This window comes from Columba livia, chromosome 3 (genome assembly GCF_036013475.1).
Source record: "Columba livia isolate bColLiv1 breed racing homer chromosome 3, bColLiv1.pat.W.v2, whole genome shotgun sequence".
Lineage (NCBI taxonomy): Eukaryota > Metazoa > Chordata > Aves > Columbiformes > Columbidae > Columba > Columba livia.
The window spans coordinates 104,375,903-104,389,699 of record NC_088604.1 but is presented as its reverse complement, the minus strand read 5'-3'; the positions used below and the strand labels follow the sequence as shown (position 1 = coordinate 104,389,699).

Genomic DNA, 13,797 nt, shown 5'->3' with positions numbered 1-13,797 from the left:
TTTGTGTCATAAAACAAGATTCTGAAAATAACTGGCAGTGAAGTTTGAAATTAGGTGCTGTCCTGAGGTCTGTGCAATCACAGCCCAGGACTGGTTAGAAAAAAAGACAAATGATCCTCAAAGTCCCCTTAAGCCATATAAATAAATATTATCTGTTTTATAAATAAATAAAGAGATGGTCTCCAGCAATTCTGTGCTGCCTGTGCAGACTTTGAGGCTTGTCCTTGTGCCACAGCACATTTCTGGGGTCCAGTTTCAGCAAAGGTACTTCCTTAGTGCTCTCAGCAATGACATCTTTCAAAATTTGTTGGGCACTGGCTGGAAAGGTCACAGGTGTGACAATAGGACAAGAACTTTCTTGAAGTGTCCTGGGATGGAGAATTCATTTCTAGAGTTCAGTCCTGTTGGATTCAGGGATAGTTTTCCAGATGTTGACAGTAATGGTTTTCTGGGCAGGAAGCCTGTGTTTTGAAGTGCTGCTATCTAGGAAGATCTGAGGCACAAGGATCCAAAATTGGCACTGCAGATTTTCAAAACATTACCTAATTTCTCTGAGAAGTTAGCTCTGTTACCTGTGAGTGTTTCATAGGAGGCAAGTCCAGTATTTAAGTCACAGCTTTTAGAGTTCTGGTTTTGCAGAAGCCTTGTCCAACACCAGGTGGAAACAGAAACCATGTCCATGAAAGCCACCCAGCAGAGCACCCACCTGCATCCTTTCTCCTGCCTCGCTGCAGACAGAAAACTCTGGAAAAAAAGGGACATCAGAGCACAGGTTGCCAGCCAGTGCCAGATCCAAACCAGGATGTGGTGCGGCCCCAGGGACTCAGGGTGCTCCTGGGAGGGCAAAGCAGAGCTCCCTTCTCAGGGAAGGCGGGAAATGGAGGAAGAGGAGATACCTGCTCAGGAAAGAGTCTTGTTAACTGAACCACAGATCCGTCTTGCAGGAGAATGAGCATATGGCCAAGCCAGGGCAAGAGAATACGGTTTATAGGTAAGTCAGTCCTCATTTTAAGGAGCATTTCTTGAGAAAGCAGCTGCCTGCAGTACGGGAGTGGTACAGAGAGGGGAAAAGAACATTTCAGGGCAGGAGCAACCTCTTCCCATGTTTGTCACAGGACTGTAGGGCACTCCACTGTATTAAAATGCAGCTTGTAATTAGACCTACTCAATGTCCACATACAGACTCGAAGAAAAAGGCTGTCTTGGGATATAAATGTTTAAGAATGCAAACACCTAGGTGCTCTTCAACCGTATACTTTGTTCTCTTTATGCTGGCCAGTCTCCTGTAGGTAAAGGCCAACTTTGGTGATTTGGCACCTTTCTCTGGAAGAAACTTGGGAGATGTGATGTTTGCAATGCAAACAAGTCAAACTCGCTGCTGCCAGCCAGGAAGGTGACTGTCTCAGTTTAACACCGCAACTCCTTTCTCTGTCCTTCTGCAGCTTTACCAAGTAAAAACTGATCTCCAGAGCCATCCCTTGGTTATTACAGAAATGATTTGACGTTGACCCAATCATTACACAGCGCAACACAGAGAAAGCCATTTTATTTGTCTTCATGCCTTGTGGTTCACTACACTTGTTTACAATACAAATACACTATTCAATACAAAATACTCAATGACCATATATTAGTATTTTTCTTTATAGTATCCCTGAAGCCCACAGGCCCTTCCTTTATAAACAACGTTGCATAAACTGCTGTACATGAAACAGACACTCCTATAATGAAGCTTTGTTACTAAAAGAAGCCAGATGCAGACAGTTTGGACATTTTCCTGTGATGGGTTTAACTTTGGGACAGACAAACGCTGATGTCTTTGCTGCAGTGAAAGGCTGTCTTATGTTATTCCTATCTCAAGGTTCCTGTCAGCCAGCAGACGGGCTCAGTAACAGGAGCAGACATGCAAAGTTAAGTCCTTCAGAGCCCATTTCACCCCTCTTACATCAGGCAGCGTGTGAGCGGCTGCACCCAGCGCTGCTGCGGCTGCTCTGGTGCTGAGCCTGTGGCCTTTGGGCGCAGACCGGGGGACACCAAGGGACCCACAGCACTGAGAGGGGCTCAGCCACATAAACGCAGCCCCCTGCTTTCAACCCGTGGTATCAAAACCTCCTTCCTCGCTAGAGCAAAGCCCCTCTCCTGCCACCACTCGAGGAAGCAGAACCACCCAAACTTCTTGCCTCCATTTCCAGGCACAGGATGGAGAAACAAGATTCAGCAGCGAAAAGGAAGATGGAAGGAGAGCTGGAAAGGCAGACAAACAGGCATCCCAACCTCATTTACCTTCAGCAGCTTGCAGAATCAGAAACCTACCTAACATTTACAGGGAACAGTTAACTTCCAGGTGGAAATAAACCATTTTCAGGGTATGAGAGTGGTAGCACAGGATTCTCCCAGTCGTGCTTTACATCCTGTAGCTCATACTGTTTCCTGCTGCTCCCCTGCAGAGTGAGGAAGACACATAGGATAAGAATGTAATCATTGCCAATGGAAAACATTAAGTCTTAAACACAAGTTCCTTAAAACTATTTACATTTTCTCAATGAATTATATTTTAAAAAGATAAGTCATAGACAAAAACAGGTAAGGGGGTTAAAATAACTTGATATTTCTTTTTTCCTCCTACATCACTGTAAGGGAATTTAGGATTAACACATGCTGGGCTGCTTTGGTCTCGATGGCTCATGGTGACTTAGGTCCCTCTGTTCCCTGCAGCTCTGAGAACTGAACAGGACAAAGAAATTCAAAATTCCTGGTTTATGACTGGACAAAATGCTGTTGCTAATTGGGTACAGCTATAGAAAATGTGCTAGAATGAAACTGCTAAAAGTTGGAACGCGAGAAACATGGACACTGAACACTTCTAGATGTTGCAAAAGAAATGCTAAAATAAATGCTATCAAGTACCTCCTTGTACAGAATGTAAGCCAGCCTCCTTACAACTGTGTTAAGTAAGTTACTCAGCTCTTTACACGCACGCCAAGTCTAGAACCTCTGAGCTGCAGTCTGTTGGCCTCACCCTTCAGCTGCTTTGGGATGCTGTAGTAATGGATTGAGCCTGAGTGTGAATTGTTACTTGAGTGATGGAAGAACTGGGTACCATTAAGAAAAGCTTTCCTCACAGCATCCCAGCCATACCAGTAAAATCTTGCATTGTCACCAAAATCCTGGCAATGCTTTGGCAACAAATGCTTAAAGTTAAGCAATGCCACTGCAGAACAACCAGGAAACTGTGGTGCGGCTGCACACAGGTAGCAGAGCAGCCTTTAGTAAAGGCAATTAATGGAAATCATTTGTCATTGATGGCATTAGTTGTTTTCTAAGAAAGAGGACAGGCGAATGCTCCAAGCCTTGTTTTTGAGTGGCAAGATTTGATTAGCATCAATATTTACAAAATGATTTTTGCAAACTGGGGTACTGTACTTGGGCAGCACACAGGGCTACCAGCCTGAATGCTTCCTCTGGAAGAGATTAGGATTTTTTTTTCATATTAAAAATATGCGAAACTAGATTTCTGAATTCCTCTCAATTCCAAGAGTTAAGGGGGAGGATTTAAAACAAGCCAACAACACAAAAACCCCACAACAAAGCATTTTACACTGGAGACACTGGCAGGAAGCTTACTGAAAACCACCTGCTAGCGCAGGAACAGGATTTATCTCAATGCACCGTACTCAACAGACTGGAGAGTTTCAGCAGTAATTCACCACTTCCCTTGGCCAGAATTGTCTCCTCACGTATTCCATAGGTAAGAAGCAGTAATGTGTTTAGCTCCTCCTTTGTTTGCAACTCCCATTCTTCTAAGAGTATTTCAGTTGAACTTTTGGGATAAAATAACTGCCCAGCACGTCTGGGGCCTTTTACCCCCTTCACTCCCACAAACTTACAATCGTCTCTTGCTGCTCGCGCTTTTAACGCTTCTTTAGAAATGCTACTTTTGACAGCGTAACCTGGCAGCCTATTTGCCTTTGTGCCACATCAGAGCTTCTGCCCCACATCTAAGAATGAATAATTTCCACTAGTCAAACATCACTATCTTTGCAACTTCTTGTGTGTTATTTAAGAACATTCATCAGTATACAGGTCAGATCCTGCCCTCAGTAACATGCAAAAGGCAGGACAGCAAACACTCAGAGTGCTCCTATGCAAAGAAGGAGCACTTCTAAATAAAACAATGACGAGATTCAGCCCTTTTGAAAATGAGAAAACTGAAATATTTAAATGAAAATTGCTATTATATGTGAATAATAGACCAGTGTAACAAACTGTTCTGATAGTGTTTACCTGGTGAATTAATCAGCCTTCCTGAGACTCTGGAAAACTACCCCATTGAGCTTGAATGAGTGGCCCGTGTGACAGGAGCACAGTTCTACGCTGGACAGAATCCCTCCCCAGTGGCTGTTCCACGGTGGGAGCTGCGAGCCTCATCACCTCGCAGATCACAAGTACTCTCAATGCAAGCTAAAGCAGCCTGCACGCAGCAGGAGAGCAGCCGAGGCGTGTAACCCTCGTGATCCCCACCAAGCTCACGCAGCAGCGTTGGATCACCGGCAGATCAACATGAAATCTGGAGCAGCTCCTGACTCAAGCTTCCCAACACCAGAGCAGAGCCCCATTAGCCAACCCCCGCACTCGGCTTTGGCATTCATCTAAAAAAGGTTTTTAGGTGTGTGTATGAGAGGTGGCAGAAGGGCAGGTTAGGAGAGCACACTACCTCTTATGTATTATTTTTTTAGAAGAATGGTGGCCCAAACCTAGCCCTCCGATGTCAGTCTGCATGTCTCAAAGGTTAGGAGCAGCACATATGGATTCTGGTTTGTTCCCTTATGAGGACAGGAGCTTACCTCCATGTTTGGATCCAGGGCCAGATTCAGTCACTTCACTGAAACGAAGAGTCTCAGACTGATGTACACATCCACATTCCTTTGCTGATGCTCCGTTACACCTATTTCCATGGAAACAGGCATCCCTTTTTTGGACAGCGTTCATGCTAAAACAGCTCCTTGCAACCCTAAGTTGAAGTTACTAATTCACAACTTTACACATGAATTATTTCCTACATCTATGTTTTGACAATACACTTAACTGGAATATTTTTCATGCACGAGGCGTACAAAATGAGTCAATGCAGTGCTTATCTTTAAACCAGTATCATACACTTTTTGTTAAAGAACAAGGGCTCTAAACCTCGCAAACACAGACAGTATCTGGCATCCAGGTTGTGGCACGATGTAGTCTTCTGCCTTTATGTTGTCATTTGTACAGGGTACGTCAAAGGCTCTTGTAAACCTCTGAGGTACGTGGGTGGCTGTCCATTTTCAGGGCATGGTGAAAGTTCTTCTCAAGACAATGGTCCTTTAAAACTTCACCTTGGTTCTGCTTGACATGCACAAGTTCCTGATGAAGGACATTCCTACTTTTGTAGGCCAGAAGGAATTTTAAAGGGCTTTACTCAGTTTTAGTTCTTAAGCAAAGGAAAAAAAAAAGAAAAAGGAAACAAAACAAAAATCCCCAGCCAAACAACACCCTCCCCACTCCCAACCCAGAATACGCCTCATAGCATCTACACCCATCATCTGTGCTTCCTCTCCTCTCTCTTTCAAGGAATGTGGTATGACCGGTGCATTGCCCTGCCACCATCACCACTGTGCATTCAAGGACTTTTGAAGACCGGACTGTAGCTGGGACACAACTTGGGCATATGCCATCGTGTCATCATTCAGCGCAGTTGTATCCTTTTTCAGTTTGGATGGAGGACGCTCTCCCCAAACCCACTACAACCTCTGGCAGCTGCTGGAGACCTCCAGGTGTTCCACAGCAACCACAGGTTTGGCATGGAAACCCCAGACATGAAACACTCGGTGAGCCACAGCTTTACACTTAAGCAGAGAATGAACAACTGAGGAAAGCTCACAGGAAGGGCATGACAACAACCATGCGTATGAGTTGATGCAACAGCAGGCGGGCCTTGCAGATAACATCTCTTTCCTGTATCCTCCCTCCCCCTTGGTTCTTTTACTCTGGTGATTTGAAGCTTCTCAGGTCAGTTGAAATTACAGCTTCGAGGGTGGCACTTTCGGAGCAAGCTGGCACAAAATGGAAGGTGATGCAGCCGGATCTCTTGCTCGTGGTGTGTTGGGTAACAGGACATCTCTTCAAGGCTCAGGGGCCACAGGGGGAAAAGTCAAGAGGGTAGAGGGCTCTCACGGCCCCTGCTGGGTTATGTGGCTCTTGTTTCTAAGGACGGGGTCCTCGTAACTGCTCGTGCAAGGTGGCGTGGAGGCTTCCAAGGGTAAGCCCTGCTGTTGGTACCCATAGTTGACGTTCCCACAGGGGAAGTGGCGGAGCCTAAAGAGAGGCACTTCTTTAACGCTTGCTGTTAGGGAAGATGGCTCCAACAGCAGGGAGGACCCGGGCAGCCGGCCAGTCACAATGTTGGGCCCCACAGTACAGTTTCCTTCCTGTCCCAAATTCTCCCTCTCGGGCATCTCCTTCTCCAGCAGAGAACTGTTCTTGCTGGCCTGCTTCTCCGCAAACCAGGAACCGTAGGTTGGATTCCAGAGGTTGGTGGGCTTGTTTCTGGAGCTCCGGCTTTTGTGCAGCTCAGAAGGAGGATTGGACTGGGCATAGGCCATGTTGATATGTCCCCCCACTGAGGATGACGGCACCTTCCCCGGGACTGGCGGTTCCAAGGCTCCCACTTTGCCTAGAGCTTTTCCAGCAGCAGTGGCTGATGGCAGGGGTGGTGGAGATGGCAGAGTTTGCTTGTCGTCCTTTCTGTCTTGGTGTGTGGAGACCAAGAGAGGAGGAATTCCTTCTGGATCATCAGGGCGCATTGCTACCTTCTCTTCCTCCTCAGCTGATGGGCCGTATTCTACTGGCAAAGCAGTGTTGATGACATCTGGATCCTGCCGGAGAGAACAATGAGAATTTCTCAAAGCCTGCTACCATCATGCCTACTCAGACTTGATAAAAAACCTGACAGGCCTGACAACTGTCATGCTATGATCACAGAGCATCTTTCCCACCACCCAGAGCCCATATTCCATGGGTAGAGGATGCTGACAAAATACACTTAGCCATGAGATGCAATAGGATACCCTTAAAATTGAACTCTTCAAAAAAAAGCAACCCTAAAACTCATCACAGAACAGCAGAGGCACAAAGCCAATGAAAAACATTTTTTATGTCCAGCCAAATTTCCTGTGGGAATGTTGTTTTGGAATCTATATCATCTCAAAGTTCATAACGTTCTCAGATAATATGAGAAAGTTTCAGCCATGAAAGTATTGCTTCCACACAACAAGGGAGGAATGGGAATGCAGAGAGAAGGCAGTACTGGCAGAACCCTTGAATCCTGAATCCATAGGGACTGCGGTCCTGAGCTATTTAAGCAGTTTTGAAAATTAAACTGAGAGAAAAAGTGGTGATCTGAGCAACCTTTAATTATTGTAGATATCATGGCAAGCTATAGATAGCAGAAAACAATGCCTCCCCATCCCGGGATCCAAACACACACGAAAACCAGACCAAGCCTCCCAACCAGAGAGGGAAAGCAAACTGACTGAGGCCAGATTTAGAAAAATGTGCGCAGCTGCAGAAGCCACCTGGAAAAGGTGCTCTAAGCCAGGACCACTTCTGCTCAGTGCTGACCACATGGGAGACCTGTATGGGTGCTGGCCTGTCTTAGCTCTTTTGCTTGTTAGAATCTGTGCCTTTAGGAGCAGAACTACAGGTCTACTCTTTGTAAAGCTAAGTTTGTGCCTTCTGGCAGTAAAAGACAAGAAGGATCAGCCTCCTGATGGGGTAAATACCCCAGCCATGGTCCCAGACTGACATAGTAACAGTCCCAGGCCGACTGCAGAAATGCAGCGCTGCCTGCTCATCGCATGTTCTGGCTCGCCTAAACTGCTCCTCAACAGGAACCATCCCCACCCCTCTCAGTCGAGACAAATGAACACTGATACCTGAGTGCAGTACTCAATCCTCTCCAGGATTATGGCAAAATTTGGCCGGTCTTCCGGCTGGTGCTGCCAACACTGGGTCATAATGCGGTAACTGGAAGAGTAGAATGGGAGACGCTCATAAATAGCCAATCCTGTTGGTACAGAACAGCAACTTGCTGCAGCCTAGAAACCACGAGCACACATCACCACTCTGACTTTAATAAATACAAGTGCTCTGCCTTCCCCAGAGTCAACAGCTGAGGTGATGGTAACCACGGGAATGTGGCCACCAGTGGGGTGACATCCACAGCACATCAGAGAAATAACCCATCCACCTGAAATCCCTTAGGCAATTCACTAGAGACAGGCAAGGCTACAGGTAATGGAGACCAGTTTTCCCTACCTGTGAAGAACCTCATATATTAGTGGTTTCAGGGCTAACCTAAGACATAGAAATAGGCACCGTCTTTGACTGAAAAAGCAGTAGCCAGTACTTCTCAAAGGGGCCCTGAATTCTTCTCCAAAGCACACAGAAAAATTAACTAGTAGAGAAGTCACTGGCACTTAAATTCAATAAGGTAGATCAGTCAAGATAAGATCAATCTTAGAAGTTATTAACTTCTGACTAGAGAACAGCATTCAAACATAACCTTTTTTGTATGAATATATTGAAGTTAAAATCTCATACACAGGGCCAGGGCAGTTTTTAGGTGGATCCATCCTTCCTCCATTGGTTACAAACTCCAGAACCTCCTGGTTGCTTTTACTAGGGTAGGGCATGTATCCCAAAGAGAATATCTCCCACAGCAGTACGCCAAAGGACCTGAACACAGAGAAGGAAAACAAAGTGAAGGATACGGGAATGACCATCACTGATGGGCAACGCCCCTGGATGCAGCACCGTCAACATTGCTCTCTGTGGTCTGTTCTAAGGCAGCTTGTGGAAATCACCGCTGCAGGATTCAGCCATAAATAAGCTGCATAGTTGTAACAGTGGACTTTGAGTAATCTAATGAATGCTAATAGTCGACTGTTAAGTGAGTGAAGCCTAGGTAGGTAAATATGGTTGCTTTACCCTTGTACTCAGCACTGTTCAACTAGATGTAACAAATGAGAAAGTCAGGTTATGCTTTTCTGAGACATCAGTCCCTGCTGGAGACAGCACTGAGTGGAGCAGTGGCCTGATCACTTACAACAAACTTTCCCTCTTGATTCAGCTACTCTGCATGAAATTACACACCAATGAATACCCACCTGTAGCTCACAGTACAACAATGATGTTCCCCAGCTAATATCACAGTGCTGGGCCTGTGTGGTGTGGCTTGCAAAGCCCTGGGGACAATGGGACAGGACCCCCTCCAAATCTGCTCAGCTGCTTGGAAATCACCCCCTTACTGATTGAAATTGCAAAGCACTATGTGCAGCAATGGGAAACTCTTGAGCTTGGTGCTACAACAGGTAGCAGCTCAGCCATAGGGAGCTCGTACCTCCACCCCTCTGCTGGGGCCTGCTCTGGAGCTGCGTCCCCTCCACACACCTCCCCAGCTCTTGCCTCCTGCTCACCCAAATCTCCCTCACCCTCTTGTAGCCACTGGCAACTCAAGAGCTCACAGTGGTGCTGCAGGTCAGGAGAAAGATGAAAGCCACAATACATAAAATCACAGAATAGTTTGGTTTGGAAGGGATCTTCAAAGCTCATCTAGCCCACCCCCCATGCCATGAGCAGGGACATCTTCAGATCCCCATCCTGCCTGGCCCTGAGTGTCTCCAGGGATGGTGCATCTACCACCTCTATGGGCAACATGGGCCAGTGTACATGATGCTCTTCTCCCACACTGGCAGGATGGACAGCAGCCTCCCGTTCTGCTTTCCTCAGTGTGGAACTAAAACATGTTCCTCCCTGTAGCAGCAAAGCAGCACCTGCATCTGCTTCAACCTCCCTTCCCTGCCTGCTCACCTCCCTGGCAGCACCCGCCTCCACACAAGTCTGATCTTTCTGTTCCATTGTCTCCTCCAAGATTAGTGGCTCTGAAAGACCTAGCTTGTCTTTTTAGTAAAGGAGAAATGAACAAGAACATGCATTTTTTACAAAATATTCACACTCTACAAAAGAGTTTACAACACAGACAGACAGACGGGACTAAGAAAGAAAGGAAGCGCACCATGTGTCTGTTTTTGATGTAAATATCCCTTCCATGAAAGCCTCAGGAGGCATCCATTTGACAGGCAACATTGCACACCCCCCCTTCCGATAGTAGCTGGCTCTGCAAAGAACAAACAAAGCAAAGAGTCAGTCAAGAATTCAGAAAATATAATTCATTTAGAATTTTTAAAATTGCAAATATCAAAATTATAAGCCAGAGGAGAGACCAATTTAGACAAAACGGCATGGCACAGCTGAAGAGATCTGCTCCTTCTCACAAAAATAGCGGAAATGGGCAGACCAGGGAATGACTGCTCTCATGTCCCTCGCTTTAGGCCTGATTTGGTGAACCCAAGTTATGGTTACCTGTGTGCACACTCCTACTGAATCACTCACACAGTGCTGTGCTGCTGGCAGGGCCATCCTCCTGCACCTCTCAGCCACAGCAAGATCTCCACCTCGCCTCACACATGGTCACCTTGAGCACCCCCACCAAAAATGAACAAAGCCTGTCCCATATGTACCCAGTCTTAAGAACTTCAAGTGAAATGCAAAACACTGAGAACCAGGGGTTAATGAGGAGGATGCTTCGCTGTTAGAGGTGGGACAGGAGTACACAAATTGCCTCCCGTGCTTCTGAGACAGGAAGTACATCCGTCCTTTAGTGTCATCGTCATTTAAAACAAAACCTACAAGCCTCAGATCCCATACTGGCAGCTGCAGGAGGCCGCTTGTGGTATCACTGTTCATAACTACACAGCCAGAGCATCCAAAGGATGTTCCTGGACACAGAAACATGTGCAAACTTCAAAGGCATCTTTGAAAACTCAGTACCAAAGCGTTCATCTTGGCAGTTGGTTCTGCTGATTGTGTGACAGATGCTACTTTGTCCCAGCAGAGTCCCATCTGACAGTGTGGCAGAGCGGGGGCTCTTTGTGAAGGGAGAGGGAGGAGGGAAGGAAAAAAAATAAGCGTCTCTGACACACCTGGGCTTTTGCAGGTAGCACTCTGTTTGCATCACCTCAGGTTGTGATACTGTCAGTTCTCAAGCTAAGCAGAGCTAGGCCTGGCTTAGTAATTGCACAGGAGAATCCCCAAAAAAGAAGGCAAGGCACTGGAATAAACAGTGTGGGTGACTGAGAACAAGGCATTCCTTCTTCTGAGTCAGAGTAATATCAGTTCCTCAGCACAGCAGGACAAGGTGCTGCCCTTCTGGAGGTGGCATCTGGAAGATGAGGTATCCAACTACAGCCCTGACTGCTCGTGGTCATTAAAGATTTCCTGGCACTTCCTGCAAGAGCAGAGTAGTTAACCCTGTGTCCTGGCTGAATTCCAGTTTGGTTGATTACATTTTCCTGACCTTCCTCTGCACCTTCCTTCTTTATCTGCAGTAAATTGAGGAGATTTACTGATGACATCAAACCAAAGGGGCAGAGGTAGTATCAAGGAGAGAGATTAAACTCAGAATGATTTGGGACAACAAAAACGATAGGGCACATCAATGCCATTCAGTGCGGAGAAGCTAAAGACAAGAAACTGAGGACATAGTACAAGAGGGAGGAAAAATGCCCTCCATGACCATCAGACTTCATCACCCAGAAGAAAGCTGTCAGGAGTGGGAAAAGTCTGCAGAGCGCAGTTAAACTACGCATGAAGACAAACACCAAAAATGCATTAGCTGGGATTCAGCAGGGTGGGATCTCTCCACTCTGCCTTGCTAGCGTTATGCAGAGCAGGGTAGAGCTTGCTCTCCTGCACAATCACCGCTCCTCACTCATTTCAGCCAGCTGCCACTTGCAGATACCCCGGGCTTAGCTCTGCTACCTGTATATATCCCGGGCCATTCCGAAGTCTCCAATTTTAGCCACTCTCCCAGGCCCTCGACAGGTAAGGAGGCAGTTCCTGGCAGCAATATCCCTACAAGGAAAGGGAAGAAAAGCAAGAGAAAGAGAAGAACCACTTAATCATTCAACAATTTTGCACGCCAAAAAGAAAACAAAGAATAGTAGCTACTTTCCTGAGCTGCAGGGAGCCCACAAAAGCCAGGTAAGTCAGTGTTTAGGAGTAACTAGGTATGTCCCAAATTCCAATCTAGCCCAAAAGCAGGAATAGGTTTGCTTTTTAACATTTCATCTTTAATCTCCATGTAACAACTTTCAGCTGAAAGGATGGACCCCCATGAGCCTCCCTTCCCACCAGGAGCTATTTTTAAGTCTCTAAGGAGTTGCAAGCAGTGGGGCTGAGTTCAGCAATGTGCCAGTACCAACACTAAGTTGTCTGGGGAATGATCCACTGACCTGTTACTACCATGCTTGTTCAAACATTGTCAAATGGGTGTTGTACTGTCAGGGACAGGATGTACAACAATGCGCAGGTGTTCTGAAGACTGAAGGTACAGGCCCGAATCCGTGTGTGCAGGTAGAGCTCCAGCTTCACCTCTGCTAGGCTGAAGTAAACCTTGAGATCTGAATAATGTGGTGGCATATCTTGTGGGTAACTCTTTCAGGAGAGTGAACTACAATCTCTCTCTACTCATCTCTACATAATGCTCCAGGCAGAATAATGGACATTTGCCAAACACCCTGTTCTGCAGACCAGGTAACGATAGTCATAAGGTGCTGCACTTCTGGCTGTACCTCCATTCCTCAAGAGGGAGAAGAAAAGGGCTCCAGAATGAGCAGAAAGGCACTAAGCAAAATTTATGACGGGGAGAGCTTTGAAGACTTCTGTCACGTGATTTTGTTTCCATTTGCAGAGTAGCAAAACAGGCTGCACAAGTGCATACACTGAGACTTTGGTAAAACCTCAGTCCTCTGCACCCTGGTTTATAGCAGCCTGTCTGTTAATTGCTTCTATTATTCTGATTTTATCTACCTTGTTTAAAGGTATCCAGCCACTAGAGTGCAGCAGGACACAAACATATCAAGCAGCACATTACCAGTCTGTGCTGGCCTGTATGTAAGCCATGCCCATGCTGACACAGGTGTGTTCACCTACCTGTGAATGAAGTGATTCTCCTCCAGGTACTGACACCCACAAGCGATGTCACGAGCCACGTGGAGTAAGTCCAGCATGGAAAGGGAGGAGGGCTGATTCTACCAAAAGACAAGAGACAAACATGGGTTAAAAGCAAGAACATGACATGATTCATCACTGGTACAGCACTGGGAACTCTCCAACACGTGACATAGCTCAGATGTTAATACACAAAGGGATTGCAAAAATGCACAAGAGAGAGCCCATATGCATAAACTATGTGAAGGATGTGCAGGCACAACGTCATGCAGATCCCAAGGACAGAATCAGAACAGCTGGATCTGACTTTCCAGCTCTGTTGGGAAGCCCCTGTAAGAATTTCTCCCCATTCTCATGGGAAACACTTGTGAATTTTCAGCCTGATTTTTGAGGAGATCTGTAGCCTGAACTGGTCCTCACTCAGTTTCTTTGTAATTTTGCTAGCTCTTCTCTAAAGTCACCTTGAACAATGAGGATGACATTTGGTATAATGGCATGAGTCACATTTGCTCTTTCCCTCCTCCACATCTGTGTAGGTTTTATCTTGCCCTCAGAGCACTGACACAGGTTTGTGTAGCCAAGGGCTATGGAAGAGTAAGGCTGCCAACTCCTGGTCCCTGCCCCTCTGATGAAGGCTACAGCCCTTGCCAGCAGGAGCAGATGCTTTAGTGAGCAGGGCAGGCTGAGTACCAG

At 46.5% G+C, this 13,797-nt stretch overlaps 1 protein-coding gene across 2 annotated transcripts in view; it reads right to left on the bottom strand.

The window, feature by feature from the left end:
* Positions 1-1,528: 1,528 nt before the first annotated feature.
* The window catches only part of ALK (ALK receptor tyrosine kinase), a 339,668-nt gene continuing 327,399 nt past the window's right edge, over positions 1,529-13,797 (bottom strand). For both annotated transcript variants that reach the window (XM_065058665.1, XM_065058666.1), the window contains 7 exons: positions 13,087-13,184; positions 11,914-12,006; positions 10,109-10,210; positions 8,635-8,769; positions 7,968-8,058; positions 4,845-6,908; positions 1,529-2,441 (listed from right to left, as the gene is read on the bottom strand). In XM_065058665.1, the coding sequence (XP_064914737.1) occupies positions 6,204-6,908; positions 7,968-8,058; positions 8,635-8,769; positions 10,109-10,210; positions 11,914-12,006; positions 13,087-13,184 (1,224 nt within the window). In that variant the 3' untranslated portion in view covers positions 1,529-2,441; positions 4,845-6,203. The remainder of the gene's footprint in view (positions 2,442-4,844; positions 6,909-7,967; positions 8,059-8,634; positions 8,770-10,108; positions 10,211-11,913; positions 12,007-13,086; positions 13,185-13,797) is intronic.